The following is a 22,500-nucleotide window of genomic DNA, read 5'->3' as shown; positions in this document are numbered from 1 at the left end:
CCAACTTCAAAGCTCATTGCCTACTTTGATCACTGTACACTATTAATTATTGTCTCGACTGGCTAATTTCACCTGAGTGTACTTTTATTTTGTGATGATTGTATAGTGTATTATGTTTAGTTTTCTGTAACAGTGTGCAACAAAAACTTAAACTTGAACTTGAACTTATTCTGCCGTAAGCCCTGTCAGTTTTTATAGAAAGGAAAGGAAAGGAAAGGAGAGGAACTTTATTTAAGAGTCTAGTCGTTCTAGCGCTGGAGCACTAATTGGGGACACTGTAAACTGAAATTAGCAATTAACGCAAATCAAGTCAAATATTGATTTTTGAGGAGAGGGGAAACCGGAGTACCCAGAGAAAAACTTCTTGGTGCGGAGATGAGGACCAACAAACTCAACCCACATATGACGCCGTGTCCCGCAATCGAACCAGGGCCACATTGGTGGGAGGCGAGTGCTCTCACCACTGCTGACTGACGCAAGTGACCATGAGCCAAACGATTTCCTTTTTCAAGGACTAAATGCGTTAAAGAAGGTTTAAATAGAACAAGGTTTCAGTTAATGAATGTGAGAATGATATAAACACATGAGAAATGAAATGATGGTAGAACCAACTGGGAACTCGGAAAAATCCGAGCCCCAGATGGGATTCGAACCCACGACTCTCCATGATCTAGTCGGATGCTCTAACCACTGAGCTACTGGAGACTCTATGGCGAGCAAGGGTGAAATGTGGGTATTGACTCGAGCTGCATCACGCAGCTACAGAGTCAAATGACTGACAGCATAGCTCATAACTGCATCGCGCAGTCACATTCAAGCATATCTGAGATGCGGCCAACCAACCATTTCACCCTTGCTCGCCATAGAGTCTCCAGTAGCTCAGTGGTTAGAGCATCCGACTAGATCACGGAGGGTCGTGGGTTCGAATCTCATCTGGGGTTCGGATTTTTCCGAGTTCCCAGTTGGTTCTACCATCATTTCATTTTTCATGTGTTTATATCATTCTCACATTCGCTCACTCGGGTGGTTGGTTGGCCGCATCTCAGATATGCTTGAATGTGACTGCGCGATGCAGTTATGAGCTATGCTGTCAGTCATTTGACTCTGTAGCTGCGTGATGCAGCTCGAGTCAATACCCACATTTCACCCTTGATCACCATAGAGTCTCCAGTAGCTCAGTGGTTAGAGCATCCGACTAGATCATGGAGAGTCGTGGGTTCGAATCCCATCTGGGGCTCGGATTTTTCCGAGTTCCCAGTTGGTTCTACCATCATTTCATTTCTCAAGGTTTCAGTTATGTGTTAAAGCAATTAAGGACGGTGCCTACTATTGTTATTGCGCATACGTTCTGCGCATCTCGAGATACTCGGATTTCCTATCGGTGATGCATACTGATACAGGGATATTTTTGCGCGGTTTAAAATTATGCAGAGGAAGTAGATCTTAGTAAGTACTATTGGTATCCAAAAGAAAACGTGGGGGTTCAGAGATAATTAAGCCTCAACTTGAGAAAGAACGCCATACCTGGCTTTGTATTTTAAAGCTTTTTACAAATGTTCATGAATTATCTTTGAAAAATGCGTGGTTACCTCCAATTTTCTCTTGTTAAGATCTACATTTCCCGCATAATCATAAACTGGGGCAAAAATACCTTTGAATTAGTAGGCATAGACTGCGAGCAGTCCCTCTTCAGTCAAGTCTAAGCTCGGCAGGACTGGAGAGAGCGAATTGGCCGAGAGGGAAACTGCCTTCTCCCCAGCTTCCCCTCGGCTTTCGCTCGCTTCGCTCGATTTTCTCACACGCGCTTTCCTCGCTCGCGCGACCATCCTAAGGGACTGCTCGCAGTCTATAGTAGGCACCGCCCTTAAAAGGGGCTTATTTTATCGATCGGCAAAAATTGCAAGTTACAATGTCACGGTGTTTTTTTATGAAACTGGATTAAAAGGGTAATTTTGCTTTGAGGTTTTGCCGAGTAATTGCAAAAGGTTTGAACAAACTGTATTTACTCGAATAAGCGCCGCGATCCCAATGCGGTGCTTATTCGAGGAATTTTGTCAAATTAAAAAATACACTAAAAAGTAACTCTAACACAGCATGGGGAATTTCTTTCCATCAAAGCCGATGTTCTTCGGTTAAAGGTGATTGTACATCACTGCTCGTGCATTAAATAAAATATCGTAAGAGTCAAATGGTGACTATCAAAAGACGTTTCTGTTGATCTCCGTACAGAAATATTTTTCTTTGTAGCGTCCAATTTTTAAATAAGTGCCGCACAAGCTTGAGGCGGGAAAAATTAAATAAACGCTGCGGCACTTATTCGGGTAAATACGGTACGCGAAATAAATGAAAAAAAAAGCTAACTTACTTTGCTCCGGCTAAGGCATCCATTAACTTGGAATTGAACTTCATCAAAACTATGTACAGAATGTAAAGTACTAGGAGGATGATGGACTCGTAAAACTCAAACTTTCCATCCCATGCAAACCAAGAAAAAACTCCTAATGACAAAGCATAGCAAAAGGAGTCTCTCATGAGAGGTCTCCAATCCAACTGAAGAACCTGCCGAGAGAAAGAGCAACACGGAGAGGATCCTTGCAAGGTTGGTTTCCTTTGTTTGATTGTTTGCTTGTTTAGTTAAGTGACAGTCAGTTAACAGTAAGTAATATTTTCAAAACATGTTCAATGTTGATTTTTTTACAGCTAGGCAGTGTTAGACAAGGAATATCCACTGTAGTGTTATTGAGTGGCATATGGCCTACTTTGTTATATTACAACTTGTACGGAAATTTAACTGAAAATGGATGTCCGTATTTTTTACTTACAAATTGAGAATGTTCCTATACATCTTATTCCAAAATGGCCGCCATTTTAGCATTCTTTTGTTTCCTTGCAAATTGGCCCTTTTGGCCTCGCTTTCAAACGTAAAATTCAAAACAATATTTAACCTTGAACGAGGCCAAAAGGGCCAATTTGCAATCAAACAAGAGTATACTAAAATAGCAGCCACAAGAAAACACGTGTATTTAACAATTATTCCACGAGCGCGTGTTCGATACCGAGATGGTTGATAGCCAACGACAGTTGGCTATAATCACCTCATATCCAACAAGCACGAGTGGAATAATTGTTTTATTAAAAACGCCCATAAATTGTGGACAAATCTTCCCTACTTTATTTTGTAAAAACAACAAAACTGATGAGTTCAGTTCCTGATATTTGTAGAGCATGGTTTAATAGCTCACATACAATGATAGCGAAGCCAATGAAAATTCTCGAATTGCATTATCCAATGACCAAGTTTTTAATAAGAGCAGTCAGTCATTTCTTCAATTTCTCGATCGATTGCTGCCCAGTTTTCTTCATGTTAGAAATGCAGCAAGAGGCTTGTAAAGGAGAAATGAGGAAACGTAGATAATAATTTACTCAACCATTGAATGGACAACTTACCTTTCCAGCTAAAGCCGCAGTAAGAGCAATAATTACAAGAAGGTTAAATACAGCACTCCTGCAACAATGAAAGCATTGCTACTCAATGTCTGACACAAACCATGCAAACCAAGCAAACGGTCCAGCAAAATTCCAAGACCGTTTTGACTGATCAAATAATTCGAAAGAACTCTTCCTGAATCCGACGGGGAGATTGTTCCAGGTAGATGTTTTTCTGCCCTGTTCCTTTCGTTTATTGACCTTGAACTGAGCTACTGCGCACCGGTGGCTGAGTTAATTTCATCCGCAAATGGTTAGACGTTTTAGTCTTCTCGGATAAGGACGATAAACCGTAGGCCCCGTCTCACATCTCTTGTGTAGGACGTTCAAGAACTCACACACTGCTCAAGAAGAGCAGCGACATATTCCCTGGTATCGTGGTCTCTCACTCATTCTATTCTCGGGGCAACTGTGTAAGCTACTTGTTATTCAATTAAGGTTGTAAACTGCACGGCTGCCATTCGTGCCATAAAAGCAATCTGGCAAAATCTTTCACAAAGTTTTTTTTATGAACCCTGAAAAGCCCATAGGGGGGGGAAGTGGTCAACTACAAATTCAATCATTTATTCTCCGCCTTAGCGAAAAAAGGTTACATTTTGAATGAAAACGGGATAAGTGGAGAACACTGAGCCAAGAACGAGGGAGATATCTCGGAATACTTTTGAATGGCTATGATCCATCGTCTTACCCTACAATTGTACCGATACCAACATCACTCTCGACAGTTACGCCAGCCACAGAGGCAAATAACTCCGGAGCAGAAGAACCAGCTGCCATAAAGGTTGCCCCAGCAACGTCCTCCGACAGGTCGAGCTTCTCTGAAATTGCTTCTAGCGATGGAACAAAGAAGTCGTCGCAAACTATAGCAAGTGCTGCAACGTGGAAATAACACTAGGATTAGAAAAAGAAAACACTTAAACATTTTTAACGCTTAACATCCACATGAACAAGCAAACGAAACTGACTTGGCCTTGTGACACTGTATGTATCGACAGAATTAACTATCGGAGTGTCATTTGTAGTGCCTCTGACCAGAGGACAGAGTTTTTCTCTTTACTTTCCTCTTTTCTTTTATTTGCCCTGTTGCCAATGTCTAAACCTACCGTTCAGATGCATTCAATGGGTAAATAGGCACTACAATTTACATTTACAGTTTAATTCTGTTGATACATATTGTACCACGCGGCCAACTTAGTTCCAAATAATCGTTGCCACGTTATCCTGCCTTTTTTCAGTACGTGACAAACACTTTCTCCCTTTTAACCGCACAATGTGCACAAGGATGAGTTAACTGTCCGGTCAATGTGTTGTTTCACTTAATTAGTCCTGAGGGTCTGTTTTTGTCCTGCACAGATAAAGGATACGTTGAGCCTTCAAACCCGATGTTCATAAACAACTTTTCGTGTGTTCCGCGTCTGTGGTTTGCGGCATATCTCTCAGGAAATTGCCCTTGCATTGCTTTTTCCTTCCGTTTCCTTATTTTTTTGCTGGCAGTTTCTTCAGTTTCAATTACCCCAGACACTTCTGCTCCCAGTAACAGTTCCTCTATTGCATTCTTGAGTTGTTTGCTTCAGGGCTCACACAATTCTCGAAAGCAATCAGTCCCCTTCCACCTTTCGTTCTCATCACTAATTAGCAAAATGACGCTTTTATTTTAATGACTTACCTATAAATATGATAAGGATACAGAATATATACAAAGCGAGCCAACCATATGCCTCTGGACGAGTTGTCCATGATTCTCTATTTGAATAGTTTCTTTCGTGTCCTATTTCAAAGTTGCAAGTCTCCCACTCCACAGTTGACAGTAAATGTCTTGATAGAAAAGCAGACTCTGTACATGGTAAAACACCAAATACAAATTCAGTGCTGCTGATCAAGATAGCAAATATTGACACAATACCTCCGTTTCTCCCTCCCATGGGTTTTTAGATGTCGTTCGAATGGCTTCTTTTTCTGTGTTCGGGTAAATGGTGGACCGAATAATTCACTGAATGTGGTCAGTAAACCGATTTCTAAGAAAATGCAACAGAATTTAGAATGGTATCAGCGTATAGTACAGTACCACGGTTGTCTAATGAGCCAGATGACACGTTGACTTAGTATGAAAAGAGCCAAAATAGCTTCTCTTGTTCCGCTGGAACAAGCCAAGAAGATGACAATTAAATTCGTCTGCAAAAAAAACCAAACTTCTCAATTGAAACAAGTTTTCGAGGTGACGCAAATCAGTAACAATTTCGTATAAATTTTGAAAGCCCCAATGACGTTATGACGGGACTTCATCAATAGTTAAAACTATGATAGACAGCCTTTTGTTTGCAAGCATCAAAACAAAGAATAGGCGTTTTCATCGATTGGGTAAAAATTTCTACGCGGTTAATTTGACGCCACTAATCATTAATGTGGTGTGTTAGTTCTCTTATTCTAGCAATTGCTTCAGATTACTACAAAACTCTTTTTTACAGCTAAACGTTTGATAAGAAATCACCTGGCCGGGCCAGCGGTCAGTGCAGGTGCCAAAGAATTCTGCAGTCTGACTGAGGAAAAGTAATCATTTAATGGCGACATATAGGTACTTCACGTCACCAGAACAAAACGAATTGTTCTTTACTTGGACCTATACAGTCACGGAAACTTGAATTAGAGGCGCGTAAATTTGTGTTAACATGCCGATGTATTTTAATAAAAAGAGAGTAACTGCTGGTGCGGTTCAAGCTAAAGAGGGCGTTTGCAGCCGGGACAGGTGAGGATGGACTTGTGCTTTTCCGTTTGAGTTGGCATCTTCAGGAGACCGACAACATCGTCAAAATGGATAGTCACTAACAGAAAGTGATGAGCGATGCAATGTTAGGATCCTCAAACTAGGGATTGAGTTCCAGTTTATGCAGATTGGCCTTTGTGACAAAAGCCTAAGACAGTAGAAACAAGTTGATGGGTCTCCATACAGGGGAATCGCGGTCAATCTCAGCTCTAAAAAGTTGACTGCCTTATAATTGACGTCAAAACTATGGGCATACAAGTGAAACTTTTTATTAATTTAACAAAAGACCCAGTTTCATTACCACAATATGTCCGTCCAAGATGAAAATTCGTCTTGTCTTTGCCTGTCATTAGACTATTAACAAAACGTATTGACTAGACCATCGACTGTTCAATCAACGCTAACTCCCGCAGTAGAATCATTAAGAATAATAGCCATTGTATAAGTTGTTACAAATAACAAACTAGTAAAATTTGTTACATAACCGGCCATGCCGTGAGCATCAGTTTTTCATTTATTGTCTTTTAACTCTGTTCCGGTTTGCACTTTTAAATGAAAATTTAACAGGAAATCATTAAAAATGTTTTATAAAATTTTTAATCTCACTTCAACTGCCGGGTGATAGGTTGTCTTTTCAAAAAAGACATTGCTCACGACAGATTCGAGTTTTAATATTTTATGAAACCCGGCTGAAAACTTCAAACGAATTAAAAATATGGCCAATTAATAGTTCCTGCGTTTTTTTGATTGATATGCAGTTTACCACAAATCTATGGCAAACCAACCGAAATCTATATCAGAAATACTCAAAGATTAAATAAAACTCTTATTTATAACTGAAATGGTCTGATCCTTACCCCCATCGCTCCATTTAAAACCGACTACTGCTGATTTAAAAATTAAACCGCAACAGACGAAAATAGATATCACCAGCAACCGACGACATAATCTTAAACATTTTCGTAGCGGAGGGCTTGCTGTACACGTCTTTCTTTCTTTCATATTCAGCGGCTAAAGCCTGCGGACAAGACAAACATAGTTTAATATCATTCATTTTTGGATCATGAAATATTAAGGGAAAATTATGCCTGAAAGTAGTTTAGTCTACACAAAGGAGATTATCAAAAATACGACTGCGTATTATTGTCCGCACGCGAACTTTGACGAGATTATAGAAACTGATTGACTAGCTTTTTCAAATGAGGAGAGGCCAATTTTCTTTTTGTTATGTTCATTTTCTTTTCCGGATGGATTTCTTGATCACCTTGCCGTATGAATGATATCCTGAATACAACAGACGAGACAAAAAATAATAATTTCAGGCTTATATTTCAAACTAAGCAGCCATCCGGAGGCAATGAATTTCATAAGAATTTTGATTTTCACTGAGTTTAAGTGCAATTTGTGAACAACTGCACATGTCCGGGATGTTTACGGAAAAGCCGTACACTGACCGCGACTCCCAGTCGAGATAAAAGCAATCTACAGTATTTTTTGGAAATTACCATGCAAAATCCTGTAACATAAAATTTAATAAGCTTAAACTTATGACTTAACTTAAGTTTAATTAAGCTTATATGGTATCCTTTGAAAAACGATCCCGAAAACTGCAACGAAATCGTAGAGCCTGCCCACACAAAAACGTTTTGAATTTCTTTCCTTGGACTGCAGTGCACGACGACTTGAATAAATGATCATTTGCATATATTTCATTAGCTGAATGTGAAGCGAATTTACGAGATGTCAAGTCGGGCGAAGAGCAGTCTCAGATTGCTAAGCCACAACCTTATGGCGAAAAAAGCAAAGAAATGTCAGTTAAATGCTAAACAAAATACCTTCTACGCATGGCAAGACCAGCACAAGCTTATTTTCTCCTCTTTTTCATGCTTTTTGGTCCGTTTTAAATTCTTTTGACCTCCTTGTCGTTGTAGGCTGGGATATTCAAGACTTTCGCCATTCAAACGCATTGTCGTATCATGAGTACGTCATCGTAACCACGGTAACGACGTAATCAAAGCACTTTCCTTCGCGATTCCTTAGGTCCATGTTACCCTCAAGGGAGAAAATCTGGAGCTAAAAGCAATGAATTATTCAGATATTGATTCAAAAATGCCCGGAAAAAACAAAACAGCATTTGCAAAATGAAACATGAGATCGCATATTTAAGATACCTATTTTTAGCGGACAAAAAAAATCGTATTTCAGTAGAACCAGCTGCAAATGTTAGTTTTTTTGCACGCTATTTGTGTGAGAACTTCCTTAATTTCACAAATACAGCTAAAATCTGTGATTTAGTTCAAATATGCCACACACTCTTCCAGTTGTCTTGAATATTCCATCAATTCTTGACGAAATTTCACGGCAGGAGAGATTGTGGTAAAAAAGATAATAGTAAAATAACTCCACCTGCATAATAAGAATATTTCCGCAAACGAACGTATCTCAATGCTTGTTATTAGTTTTAGAGACGTTTGCTCCATGACGCATTTGATATTTTCCAAACATTTTGCGAAATCTATAGGCTACTAAGGAAAATGGTTTTACATCTTCCAGCATTGTCCGTGCAGATAAATTAAGAAACTGAAATAAAGCGCTGTATGAATATATACGCATCACAGAAACGTCATTGCCAGTAAAACGAAATTTATTTTTGAGTGCACAATAGTTGTCGCGAGCTAGATATATGGCTAATTTTTAGTTTTCTTAAACACGAGAATCTAATCAAAGATCTCCTACTGTTAACTTGTATTAAAGGTGTACTGACAACTTCGCGAAGATATAATATCCGACCTATTTTACCAGCACTGAAGCTCTTAGGCCATCCCCTGTTTTGTTTTTTTCGTTTACCGTCGAATGCGTTTCTTGATATTGGGTCGGTCAGTCGGATTGAAAAAAAAAAAACCTAAAGAAAAAAATCATAAGCATTCTCGGAATCGGAGGCCTGGTAGCCCAGCATCATAGCTGTGGAGCCTTTTTTTTTTGAAAAATGCCAAAAATTTGGGTCGGTCGGACGACGTTAAACGGAGAAAAAAAGGGGATGGCCTTACCTTTATCAAATCAAACTAAAGTCGTTGGTACACTGTTGACTTTACATTTTCTGTTCGGCTGTGGTCTTTTGGAGTTTAAAGTAATATGTCCAAACCTGCAGTACCAGCAGAGATGAGAGATACAAAATAAAAGCGATATTGTTTTTGCTTTCCTGTATCTACTCGGCTGGAAAATTTGAAAAATAACATTGGCTGCTTTAGATTGAATATCATACTGACATGCAGCTGAATACTCGAGAATACGCCGTAACCGCAACCGTACGGAAAAAATGCATATTATATGTTCTTAGTTGAATGAAGTTCTGTCTGACGAGCGCTTATGCGCGAAACTCAGAGTCACAGAGAATCGATGCGTCCTCTTTAATCCCGGCCTTCAACTTATGTGAATTAGTTTAGGACTATTGAACATGATCTTCTCCACGAGATATTCAATGAATATACACGAGACAGGAACGCAGTATTCTCCGACAGATTGACATTCGAAAAATCGAAAATTGTTTGATTAACTTTCCAACAAGAACGACAAAACAAAAGCTATAATAACTTATTAATTCCCAAAAAGCCTTAAAACTTAAAACACCACTGATGAAATGGTGGCAAAAGTGTCAAAAGTAGTCAGCTAAATCGCCCCAAACATAAATAATAGTCGTAGACCAACTATTATTTCAATTTTATTCAAATGTTCTCCAGTAATCCCCAGAAAAAAAAAGGAAGAGCTAATGACACCCAAAAGATAAATCAACATTTTTTTGGCCAGAGAAGGTTATGTAACTGCATTTAGTCAGGCCAGGTGATGATGGATTTGTCTCCTGAGCTCAGTCACTTAACCACGCTTGGCAAATAACAAACTGTTCTCTTCTATCTCAATTGGGCATTACTGTGTTGATGGCTTTTTTCTCGATATGGTTCCATAACCTTCAAGATTCAATATCTCTTTGTTTAATTCTCGTGTCTTAATCCAAATGGTGACCTTACTACATGTATACCATTCAAACAAAAGACAGCCCTTTGATCCTCTCTTCGATACATTCTCTCAAGCCTGTATATCCCTACGGGGTTCCCAGGGGGTGACAGGAAGAAACACATGAATAAGCCATGACTTCCCGTAAGCTCCTGGAGTTGATCTCCTGTATCCCTGCGATATACAAATACTCAACACACGTATAAAACTTGTCAGTACTGATTTGCCAAGCCCATGCTCACGATTCACGTACCAATAAGGCTGACTATCTGGGTATGTCGTAACTTAATAATGCTTGCTTTTATATCACTTTTTTGTTCATCGACGTGAGAAAAAGACAAACAAATGGTTCCGGAGAAAAACCTTTTTATGCTTTCCATATTAAACAAAAGCACGGTTTTCAAGAAAGACCCAAAATCTCAGGGTTGGGAAAGTTGAAGGCCTTGGTCGCTGGAGCGTAGTCTGTTCTGGTGTGATCAGATAGTAAAAGGGGGCGGAAATCATATTTTGCAAGAGAGCTAGCCAGAAAACAAGAAGAGGCAGAGGAAAGGCCGCTTTTGAGCCTCATTTTTCGTGCGTGGCTGAAACATCTTTCGTCCGCATAACGATTGAACCCCTCCTTGAACCGGCATGTCTCAACTGGTTAAGCCACCTTAACCCTCATTGCAGGGTCTTTAACCGAGGGAGCGTTGATTTTAATTTTTATTTATAAGCGCAGCCATGCCTTTTGGAAAGTAACCGGGCTAAAATGCACTTGTCGAGTGAGATTCACTTAACTACGAGTGTACCTTCTCCACTTTAAAGACAACATAACGAATCGGACAAAGTTTCGAAACATGCAATCATGCCTTTTAAATTGAATTTTATTTGAATCTATGAGAGCTAATTCTTCCAACCTTCTGTGCCGAGTTGAGTGCCTTAGCACAAAAAGCAATGATAATGGATTAGGCACCGTATTGTCGTCAAAGGCTTTCATTATCGAAACTCTAAAAAAACCGGTAAATATTATTTTCTTTTTGTCTCCATAGGGTGCCATTATGTAGGAAAGAAGGTGCGCCCAAACTTAATCAAAAAAAGTCTGAAAAGATAAATGGGCTTCCCACGGTAATTTTTTAATTTACGAAATAAGGGATTACACATTTAAAAGAACTGTAAAAAATGATGTTTGGGTTATTCAAGTTTGCTCAGTGATGTTGTTTGATGTTTGGGTTATTCAAGTTTGCTGAATATGGAAGCGAACAAAAACTTCGGGAGGCATTGAAAACTAATACGCTTAATTCCCTATAGCTTTCTTATAAAAAATCAGTGAGATTTTTGGAAAACCAAACGGATCAAATTTCTTCACTTACTAAGCTACAGTAGGTCTTTCCGAAACGATTCTACTGAAAGTATTCGTGGGTGTCTCCGATAATGCATTGCAGGCCACAAAATTTGTCGTAATTTTCAAAAGGGGGATGTAGTTTCCATCATTCTTAGTGACACAAAAGAAATGCTCAATCGAACAAATCATTTCTAAAAACACAAAGCAAAAAATGTACGATTGACAAGAAAAATAATTTTCAATGTTTCAGTGACTCCAGCGAAACTGGAGTTTCGTTTAACTTCAAGGTGGTTTTGTGTAATATTGGTAAAAGCAAGAAAATGTCTTCTTTATGTAACACGGATTATAAAGTTTTTTTAGGTTAATTAAGACTCGCATATATATGGAAGGAAACAATTCAAATTCATCCCTTGCCTGCTTCTAAGAACCACACCCATTAAAACAATGGAACAAATAATTGCTTCAGGAAAATTTCCTAGAAACGCTGTGTGATCAAATTTAAGTTTGAGGTACGTTAATATGACAAATTTAATAAGTTTTTAAGACAACAAGAGTTTCCAATTATACAGTAAATTTAATGTAACATCCATGTGATTTCGTGCGATGATAAAAGCAAGCATAGGTAAAATACACTTCGCAATTTTATGCAGATTACAAATGTAAATTGCGAAGACTAGAACGAATTTAATGATTTCCGACACTTTTTGCCTCCCACAAAAAATAACACCCATATGAGAAATAGGAAAAAGTAATTGCTTACTTTTAAACACAAATTTACGAGCGCATTGCGTTGACAAGATAATTATAAAACATGAACTCATGATAAACAGCAGCTTCGTGGAGACGTAAGGTTTCATGATAATACGAGTCAGCATAGAAAAAGGTACCCTTCCTCATGAAGAGCAAGTTATACAAAAGGTGCATTATTTTGAGAATATTATTTGTATTCCTATTAACTGAACGAAATAACTAGAATTAGGTCTTCCAAAATGAAACGGTGTGGTCATCAAGGAGGTCGTCTGGGAACTATAGTGGACTATGTTTGCAAACGGCAATTTGACTACAAGTACCAGAATCCTTTAAGTCTTGCCTGTCCCATGCTAATTAGAGCTATTGTTATTTCTACCCCAATAGAAAAACAAACTGAATTGTGGTAGTTGTAGTCAAATGACGCTATCGTGAAAGTTGCCTATTTTAATTAAAGAAAGCGTGGTCAGTGTTTTCCGTGAAAAGACTGTAAAGCGTATCACTCTCATCTCGTTCCGTTTACTCTGCTTATCATATGCAGAATATTTTATTCTGAAATCGGGAGTCCCAAAAGAACAGGTTAAAGAAATAAGCAATGGTCGAATAAGAGCGACGAAGAAGAACCTTTGCTGAAGACAATTTGTTAGGTCAGTTGACGAGACAACTAGTTCATTCAGTTGTCCAGAAAACAAGAATTCTACAGGGTCTTCACTACAGTAATATCGTACGGTTTTTGAAAAAAAAAAAAAAAACAACAAGAACAAAACACTGGAGCTGGTGAAAACCTTTATGTTACCGTAACTTTTCATCCAAAATCGTGGCTTCTATAGTTCTTTTCCTCGCAAACGGAGCACCAATTGATTTTGGCCATTCCCATGGTAAATCCAACTGAAACAGAAACATCTTTTGCTAGGAAAGCAAGAGCCTTTATCTTATTCGACTTCTCTCATCCGATTGACAGAAAGTTCAATGTCATATCGTTGTTTATCTTGGTATATCCGGAATTTAAACGTCCGGAAATGGACTTTTTTAAAATTTCAAAAAAATCGCTTTGATCAATCACACTCTGAAAAATTCAAACACTTTTTCCACCAAACTAGAATGCAATCATTTGATTGTTGGTACAAAACATTTTAAGTGCTGTTTAACTCCGAGTTTCAAATAGATCGAACTTAAATACTAAAATATTTCAGAAAAGATCTTTGGTTAATTAAATAGCTCCGAAAACATACTGTTTATCTTGTCGTGTTACTGGTGGACGCGGTTCCAATCTCTTTGACACAGAAGAGTATGAGTTTAGCTAATCTTGCTCTTAAGTGGATTGTCAAGTTAAAATAATGAAAAATTCATCCTTTGCCGCATGCAAAGTGCATTGAAATTTCGTTGGTGTAATGTCACAATTTTATCGCTGACTTCCTCAAAAACTAATAATTACATCACTTAGAATATGAATCGATCACGAGATCTGATCGCATAAAACTGCAACAGGCAAAATTGTTGCCAAATTTAAATATTTTTCAAACGTAGAATGTTTGCTTAATCTATGGCTTTGCGATACCGACCGGGGATATCAAAGTACTATGCATACTGTTCAAACGTTCTCTTAACAGTTGTTTGGGCTTTTTCCATTCCCAGGATTAGATTTCAGTTAAGAAAACTGCACGTTTAAGGAAGAATTAACTTTGGAAAATTCAGTGACAGCATCATCACAAACCGACTGATTTCAGTGCGTAAAAAGTGAAGTCGCCGGGTGTTTTCGCCTAAAGGTACGAAATTCGTATTCAATAGTTGTTACGTTTTTTACATATCAACAGTTGCAAAAACAGGATCAGTGGGTTCTGACTTGTATACGTATCACCCAAGACTGATTCGATTGCTCTCAAGTTGAGTGAGAAGACGTTTCTCGACCCTTGAAGCCGCGACATTTTGATCAGCACAAGAAATTACTACCTCTGAGTGGACCCAAAATATCTGCAACCGTATTGAAGACCCATTTTTTTTCTAACGTTTGAAGACACATTTTTATCGAATTTCTGTGACTGCGCAAAAGATGCGGGTGTCTAAGATTCACTTGTTTCCTGTATGAGAATTATTATCAGCAGAAGCCTATAAATCCCGCATTTTCCTTGTGGTCTTCGTTTTTTCCGAGTGTGTTTATTTAGATCACTTTTCCTACCAAATTCTTGTGCCTATTAGCCAATCAACACACAATTTCTCCCTTTTCGTCACATACACAAAAAAATAATGACGACTAGAATCTGAAAACAATCAGGTCTGAGAAAATGATCATTTAATTAAATTATTCGCTCTGAGAGGTGAACTCCTGTTCTAAGTGATGACCGAAATATCGCAGCCTGCGGAACGAGAGAAGGGATCGATTTTCCTTTTTTTGTTTTTGCCTACAGGCCTGGCCAAACGCTGGCAACATTTCAATGCAACATCTTACAACATTGTTGGGCACAACTTGTTGCATACATTTGGCCCCCTGTTGCCATAAGTTGCATCAAATTTGAAAACGGTCAAATTTTTCGTGCAACATTCGGGAGCTTGCATGATGTTGTACTCGTTTGGCCACGTGCACGCAACACTGTTGCATTAGGGAACTTAAGCAACGACAACGGCGACGGCAACGAGAACGTCACAAATGTGCATATTTAGTAGGCAAAAGCAATGGCTTTGCACGCCCTGCACGTGCGTTTTTCACTTTCGTCCATTTCTTTGCCGTCGTCAGCAAAACTACAACGTCAAATAGCCAAATTTGAGGTTTTATGGACAACGTCATTACTTGAAGATAAATTTTCATTTTCTGCCCTTAATTGAGCGCCGTTCCTACGAGCGTCATTTTTGAGGAACTATCACAACCCCGTCATATTAAAAAAGTTGAAATAGTAACCAAGTGATAGCAATAACGCGAATTTATATTTCGAGATGACGTTCTCGTTGCCGTCGCCGTCGCCGTTGCTTAAGTTCCCTATTAGGGCATGCGCGCGAGGTCCACTTTGTTGCGCGCCTGGGGCCTGGGGGACATAATCGACATGTTGCATTGAAAATGTTGAGTGCGTTTGGCCAGCCCTTTCAACTCATGTCGCACCATCATGCAACAATGTTGTAAAATGTTGCGTTGAAATGTTGCGAGCGTTTGGCCAGGCCTAAACAGTTTGCCGTGCCGTGCTGCACATAACATGTTTGCCAGAGGGTTTTCGTTCCTATGCCTGGTACTAGAGACGGAACAGGAGAAGCAACAGAACAACATGAAATACCGCATAGGAAAATCCTTTGGTCCGATCTCCTCAATATACCGGTAGGTCTTGTAAAAAGTTGTCATAGATATATACACAGAATTCTCTTCAACATTGATCTTAGCAGGTCATTGGCAGAAAAACTAAAACATCAAGGTCCACGACGGAGAAAGAGCAAACAACAACAACAACAACAACAACAAAAAGAAACTGCATCATCAACAAAATGAACGAATCGCGTCCTACAAACTCGTCAAGTGTTCAAGTCCCAAACGATCTATCTTTCTTGGCAACCAATGTGTTCTTAGTGATTACCATAATCATCGCAGTATTCGGCAACACTCTGGTTTGTCTGGCCTGCGTTATTTCGAAACGACTCCAAAGCTTTACCAGTGGTTTTATAATCAGCCTTGCGGTGTCTGATATTCTTGTCGGTCTCATCTCCATGCCTATATGGCTGTCTGTTAACCTAACAGGAAAACCTAACGTCAAAGAAACCCCTGGCATTTACAAAGCATGGCTTTGTTTTGATATTGTTTGCGGTACAGCGTCAATTATGAATCTAGTATTCATTAGCCTTGATCGATTACTTGCAGTGACTTTTCCTCTCCGCTATCAAATCATCGTCTCGCGAAAACGAATTGCCATCGCCATTGCATTTATTTGGGTTTATTCGGTGACTATCGCATCTATAAATCCACTTCGATGGCGAGGCTACCCACTCTTCGTCTCCTTGGCTTCCTTTTTCGTTCCTTTATCAATCATGGTTATCGCCTATTCAAGGATTTTCCACGTCGCCTTGACACAGACTCGGAGTATTTGTCGTGTCCACACGGACCAAGAAGCGTCTCAAAGAAGAGTCATCGTGACCTTGCAGCGTAACATCAAAGCTGCTCGAACACTGAGCATCGTTATTGGCGCATTTGTTATTTGTTGGTGCCCATTTTTCGTGGTCACATTATTATTTATCTACTGTAAAACCTGTAATATTTCCCCAGAAGTTCTGGCTACAAACAAGTGGTTACACTACGGTAACTCGGCGTTAAACCCACTCATCTACAGCTGCCTGAACAGAAATTTTAGGGCCGCTTTTAAGGATGTACTCAAGATCATGGTGAATAGGAGAATTGTCCGCGCAGATGCGAACGGCTCGAGTGCGATCCATTCGCGTGCATTTTCAATTACAGGAACACATCACAGATAAACTCAAGAATGGCAAGATGCAGAGTTTAATACTCTTTCTGTCCAAAAGGACAAATTAGTTCGAGAATGTTCTCATTGGGAACCATGCCATTCAAATCAAAGCGGAGTTTTTAATATGCTTCAAACATGTTTTATTCCGGGCTGGGAATCTGTGGGCACTTGAACTCAAAATCGTGGGGTGGTTGTCTCAACCCTTCTACGGTGGTCTCATGTTTCTCTGACGGTATCTCTTATAAATTGCGAAAAAAGGGAGTTTGTGGTATTGTGCTATTTCTCATATCTTTGATCAAACATAAAATACAATAATTAACAACTATTCCCCGAATAGTTGTTTTTAGTATATACTGAAACAGTGAGATAGTAATAAAGCAACGATTACATAGCACTTGGATAATCACCTCCGAGTTAGTCAATCAGCGCGCTCGGAAAGCACTATTAGGGAGCTTAAGCACGCGCGTTTTTGAGACGCGGACGGCAACCGGAAGAGAGCATTTCGCGTGCCAGGGCAGTGGTGTTTCGCAGATGTTTAGACTGATCATCTCTAATGAACAAAAGATACTTAACAATGTAAATGTGGTTGTGTGAAGACAAGTTAAAAGGGAAAACAACTCACTTCCGGTCGCCGTCCGTCAAAGGATATGCGGAGTTTGAGTAGCCAATCAGAGCGCGGCTTAGACACTACCTACTGTTTTGGTACATACCAGGATCCCATTACCCGGAGCGTGAAAATTCCATATATTCGTGCAACGGCGTTTTCACAAGTAAGGTTATTTTCAGATTGAATTTCCCGCTAATGAGACTCCCACAGGAGCCCGATGACCAATTACAAGAAATTAAGCTGACGTCATAGGGTCACCGAACCGGAACTGCCTTTGTTTTTTGACCTAATTCGCGGGAAGGGCTAGTCTAAAAATAAACCTACTTGTGAAAACGCCGTTTCACAGACGCTGTATGAAAGTTGCACGCTCCAGATGGGCTCCTGTACATACTAATTAACAATTTTTCGCCGAAGCGAGATGAATATCGGTGAATAAAAACCTAGAGAAACTCAATTTATTTCTTCCGTCTGTCACCTCGACAAAATGGCTTGCGGCCATTTTGAAAAAAAATGGATGTTGGCATTGCTCGTGTTGAGTAGAAGTATAATCAAAATGTCTTGCTTTTCGTTTCCGAGGGTTGCGGAGAGATGTTCCTGAGGAAGTGGAGTGTCAATTTAGTATGTCTAAGACAATGTACATGTGGAGCACAATGAGACATTTTGACAAACAATTTTTTTTTATGATGAACGTAATCATATAGAGTCGAACCTCGCCTAACGGACAACTCCAGTAAGCGGAGTAAGGGGAAGATCAATAGTAAAATGATTAGTTGGAAAAGAACAAACTTTTTAATAAGCTACTGTAACAGCTGTAAGTTATTGGGGCAAAGGTTATCACTTTAGTAATTAGCTACCAGAATTTGAATAAAAATAGCCGCTTGATAGATTGGATGTGGTTTCAGCCTTTGTAAGATGGTTATGACTATGAACAGATTGTTCAAACCCTGAGAGCGTTACAGGGTCACACGGAAACACGGAAAAACAATTTCTTTTGAATGTGGAGATTTCCAGATTCTGGTGAATTTTAAATTCGTATTTTCGATAGCGCATTGTGAACCATGTCGCTTTGACGTTTTAAGTCGAGAATGGCCACAAGGTACTAAGTACAATTTGTTAACACTGTGCATTACAGTTTCTTTCACTAATTTATTTTCCTCAGAGAAGACATGAAACCATCTATTAAAGCGAAACACAAATTCCTGTTAATTATAGCGGCTGTCAACAGAAGTTGAGGTGACTTTAATCCTAACTGTAGGAATTTAGAATTGTAATGAATATCCTTTTACTATTTAATACAAGTGTGTTATAAATCAGACCACAAAGCACAAGGAAATACGTGGAGTCCACGCGCTGTGAAACACATAACCGGTGCCAAGTGCAAAAGACACATATACAAGAGACTCGTCACATCTGAATCAACTTTGTCTTGATCTTCATTGTAGAGTCATTTGCAACGTGGTGCTAAGACACCAATAGTGCGAGCATATCCCGCCATTGTGCCTTGTCAGCTGCCGTTGACTCCAAATCCTGATCCATTCCGGCCAGTTTTGCATCGCGTTCCACGGTATCGATCCACCACGGGTGCGGCACTTTCCCCTTCTTCGCTGTGCATTCTCAGGCCTCCATTGTGATAAGGCTTTAGGAAGTCTTTCCTGACCCATCCGGCAGACATAGCCAAACCATCTTAGTCTTCTAGTCTTAAGGAGCAAAGACGCTGGAGTCTGACCTGTCCTTTCCCTGAGTAGAGTAGTTCTCTTTAATTGAGTATCAAATGACCCGCCCAAACAGGACTGAAATGTTTTGCGATAAAACATATTAAAACGTTGTTAAGTGACCAAACAGGTTGGTGTTTAAGAGAGTGGCAAAACGGTTTAAACATATCTTAGAAAACAAGTATCAAAGTCCAGATGCAAAGAATTGAGAAATCGTTCGGAAGTAAGTCAATATGGAAAAATGCGAAATCCGGCGGAGCAAATTAATGAAATGTGTAGTGGCCACAATACTCTGTCAAGTGCTAGAAGATGACAAATAAATAAAAAATGAACAAGGAATTTTCCATTCGCCATCTTGAAAAAAGCGCCTGCATGATGCTGTATCCATGGATACAGACCAATACGTTGACTCAAGACACATGCGTGCGTCAGACATGTGTTGTTTCGAGTGCTGTCCAAACGCTAACTTAAGTATCAGGCTTCCATGATAATCAGGCTATCCAAACGCGCAAAACCATGTTTGGTAAGCGCTTACTAAACACGAGACAATATAAATGTTTTATCGGAAGTTTGACCCCCTTCAAATTTTACCCAACTTTCGACAGATCTGTAATGCGCCGATCAATTCGAAGCTTTAACTTCCTCCCCGGGAAAAGCCCGGGCATTTGAACTGTTGAAGATTGGATCTTTCAAATCCCCGCCCCCTCGGGCAAAAATGGTGTTCAAATGCCCTACCCTAGCGTCGGATTTGTCTGTCATACCCTACTAAAAGAAAAATCGTCGTCGGTACCTGCCGTCTTTAATAAAGACCTTTTGAAAACTTTTTTTGTAACCCAATCGCTCACAAATGCTACACCTCTTCCTTTAAACTCTTCCGTCTCGTCCAAACACGTCTTTTATAGCTGTTAGCGACTTCTGCGCCCGAAAAAAACACTATTTGAAACGTGACACTTCCCGTTCAATTTTCCCCAGCCCATACAGGCAAAGGTCAAATTTGCCCAAGGACGGTGGGAAGGGGGGGAGAATGTTGAAATTTCGATTTGATCGGCGCATAACTCACCTTGTTCATTTTGTTTTGTTTTTTTGAGCTTTTTTAAACTTGTTTTGGGACGTTGTTGTTTGAAAGGCTATCAAACAACAACGTCCCACAACAGGTAAAAAAAAAGCTCGAAAAGACAAAGCACAATAAGCAAGGTGAGTAAACCTACTTTATTTCGTTCATTCATTGATAACTTTTCGCTTCTTTGCTCCTTTCTTGTGAAACTAACTCAAAAAGCAAAAAAAAAAAAAATGTATAGAACAGTGTTGTCGCTAACGTGACGCTTTGACTGTCAAATCTCGCGCGTAACGCGAGCTTGGGCCGCCTGTGCTTCAACAAGCTCTGTTTTGACTTCAAGGGGGCTGTGTCACAGCAGTGCAGTTCATTTTGTGTCGTTTTACCGTTTACGCGTCCCTCCTCGCTATCAGGACAACTTATGTTAACTCAAAAACCAAAGCTTCGTCGCGAAATAACATCTGTCGAGCAAAAATAATTAAAGTTACAAGCAACAGAGAGTCAACTTTGAATAACTGTTAGCAGGATTGAAAAGTTTTCGAAAACCCCAATCGCAATCCACTTTAATCTTCTTCAGTTTTGCCCATCCCTGCCTCTTTTTGGATTTGTTGTTTTACTGAAACCTTCCTTCAATGTGCTAAGGAGTTGTTTTTATGTTTTATTTAATTTGGTTGACCAGTTTCCAGACGTTGAATTTGGGTAAATTTTGTGACACAGCCCCTTTAACTAAATTAACGGAGCAGAAATTGTTCAATCGAATCAGCCTCGTTCCCAGGCTTTTAAGCCTTTGATTCACGTGAGGATGACTGGGAACGAGGCTGGAAAACGGCAAAGGTGCGCCAGACAAGGGAAACAAATGAAAGCGCACGAATAACCTCTTAAAATGCGTCAATCTTACATATTAGACAACTGTAACAATCTCAGTGCAAACTAGAAATTCCGTTTCGGTCTTTGAATGTGCTTTGGATAATTCCCCCATGGTGTGTGCCGCGCTGCTACGGCTGCTACTTCTGGTAGTACTGAGCGACAGCAGCCGACCAACGTAAGATAATCTTCGGCCCGACAAGTACCGACAGAGGATTCTGCGAAAGGCTGCCCTGAAGTGACGATTTAGCAGCGTGTAAATAATGGGGTTTACCGCTGAATTGGAGTAATGCAGCCATTTCATGACGTCAGAGACCTGCCGTGGTACGCAGGTGAAATGGCACGAAGCCATCACAAGTATGGTGATGATATATGGGGACCAGCAAGCTATAAAAGCACCCATAACTATGCCGAGGGTTTTGGCGGCTTTCAAATCAGTTTGCAGCACACGACGCATGTGGCGCGCCGAATTCTGTCTTGTTAATCGTGGGCGCACTTTATCGAAGGCACTGCGACTTGTGCGAGAGGAATTTCCTGGCGCCACAGAATAGGAACTGCGAGAATCCTTTTTGTATAAAGAGGTCCTGGGTGTGATATTGACCAGAACATCCGTGTCAGTGTCAGCTCCTCCGTTTTTACTGCTATCATTGCCTGCTTCTGATGCATCATGCACAGTTTGATGGTAGCTGTCCAATTGCATTTTCAAGGCCTGCGTGTGCGCAACGTGGAATATTCTTGCATAAGAGTAAACAAGGATAGGAAAAGGCAGAAAAAAGCTGGCGCAAGCAACAAAATAAGGATACCACTTCCGGTGCTTTAAAATTCGCAAGCTCGCCACCACGATAGAGTAAAGCCAAACTATAACTATGTAAAATAGAGCGCGCCTTTTGGTGAGCTTCAGGTGGTAGTTGAATGGAGATGTTATTGCGTAGAAACGATCCACGCTAATTGCAACAAGGTTCATGATGGAGGATGTTCCGCTAACAATGTCAAGGCAGATCCACAGTGTATACAGCTCATGATCCTTTTTGTGGTCGGGCCTTTGGTTGATAAGATAAGAAAACCAGAAAGGCATACAAAGAAAACCCACCAGCAAGTCTGCTACAGCCAGTGAAATCACAAAATAGTTCGTCACAGTTCTTAGATCACGGCAGAGGTAAAACGCGGCACAAACAAGCACGTTTCCGAAGATTGTAAACACGATTAAGAACGACAACGGTATTGCTGAGATCGGGTTGTTCTCGGATAGAGTCGTGTCTGTTTCGTTCACGATCTTTAGCGCCGAGGGAGAGAGGAGATAATGAGATTGGTTTGCTTCTTGCATTCTTTCTTCGTTCATTGCGTGGATTATCTTGTATCATCTCAGGACAACAACATCGTTGATCACTCCTTTTATTATGCTAATAACTTTTTCCACATTTGTGGAGCTTTCCCTTGAAGCGTTTACGTTTAGATGAATGAATCTTGATGTGGATTTTATCTGGTATTCTTCAGCTGTGCAAACAAA

The 22,500-nt window shown here is 40.0% G+C and overlaps 3 protein-coding genes across 8 annotated transcripts in view; 1 reads left to right on the top strand and 2 right to left on the bottom strand.

Moving 5' to 3' along the window:
- The window catches only part of LOC138028490 (sodium/potassium/calcium exchanger 4-like), a 14,269-nt gene extending 5,945 nt beyond the window's left edge, over positions 1–8,324 (bottom strand). Inside the window, exons 1-6 of one of the 3 annotated variants that reach the window (XM_068876044.1) lie at positions 8,083–8,324; positions 7,105–7,265; positions 5,153–5,320; positions 4,175–4,358; positions 3,448–3,505; positions 2,366–2,559 (exon numbers count right to left, since the gene is read on the bottom strand). In XM_068876044.1, the coding sequence (XP_068732145.1) occupies positions 2,366–2,559; positions 3,448–3,505; positions 4,175–4,358; positions 5,153–5,320; positions 7,105–7,249 (749 nt within the window). In that variant the 5' untranslated portion in view covers positions 7,250–7,265; positions 8,083–8,324. The remainder of the gene's footprint in view (positions 1–2,365; positions 2,560–3,447; positions 3,506–4,174; positions 4,359–5,152; positions 5,321–7,104; positions 7,266–8,082) is intronic. The other 2 variants (XM_068876043.1, XM_068876042.1) reach the window with 2 other exon arrangements.
- A 924-nt stretch (positions 8,325–9,248) lies between these two features.
- On the top strand, positions 9,249–20,973 carry LOC138028493 (histamine H2 receptor-like). Of its 4 annotated transcripts, none has more exons than XM_068876049.1 (4): positions 9,249–10,528; positions 11,284–11,306; positions 13,959–14,089; positions 15,690–20,973. In XM_068876049.1, exon 4 carries the CDS (start codon positions 15,789–15,791, stop codon positions 16,764–16,766), a length of 978 nt encoding a protein of 325 aa, XP_068732150.1. In that variant the 5' UTR covers positions 9,249–10,528; positions 11,284–11,306; positions 13,959–14,089; positions 15,690–15,788; the 3' UTR covers positions 16,767–20,973. The 4 variants fall into 4 exon arrangements, with proteins under 4 accessions (XP_068732150.1, XP_068732148.1, XP_068732149.1 ...); XM_068876047.1 differs by having other exon boundaries at positions 11,284–11,359; XM_068876048.1 differs by lacking the exon at positions 11,284–11,306.
- A 54-nt stretch (positions 20,974–21,027) lies between these two features.
- LOC138028492 (probable G-protein coupled receptor No18) overlaps positions 21,028–22,500 on the bottom strand; it is a 2,340-nt gene continuing 867 nt past the window's right edge. Inside the window, exon 1 of the mRNA XM_068876045.1 lies at positions 21,028–22,500. This exon is cut by the window's right edge and continues 867 nt beyond it. Coding sequence (XP_068732146.1) covers positions 21,031–22,332 — 1,302 coding nt within the window. The 5' untranslated portion in view covers positions 22,333–22,500 and the 3' untranslated portion in view covers positions 21,028–21,030.

This window comes from Montipora capricornis, chromosome 13 (genome assembly GCF_036669925.1).
Source record: "Montipora capricornis isolate CH-2021 chromosome 13, ASM3666992v2, whole genome shotgun sequence".
In the NCBI taxonomy this organism is placed as follows: Eukaryota; Metazoa; Cnidaria; class Anthozoa; order Scleractinia; family Acroporidae; genus Montipora; species Montipora capricornis.
This window is presented reverse-complemented; position numbering and strand designations above follow the sequence as displayed.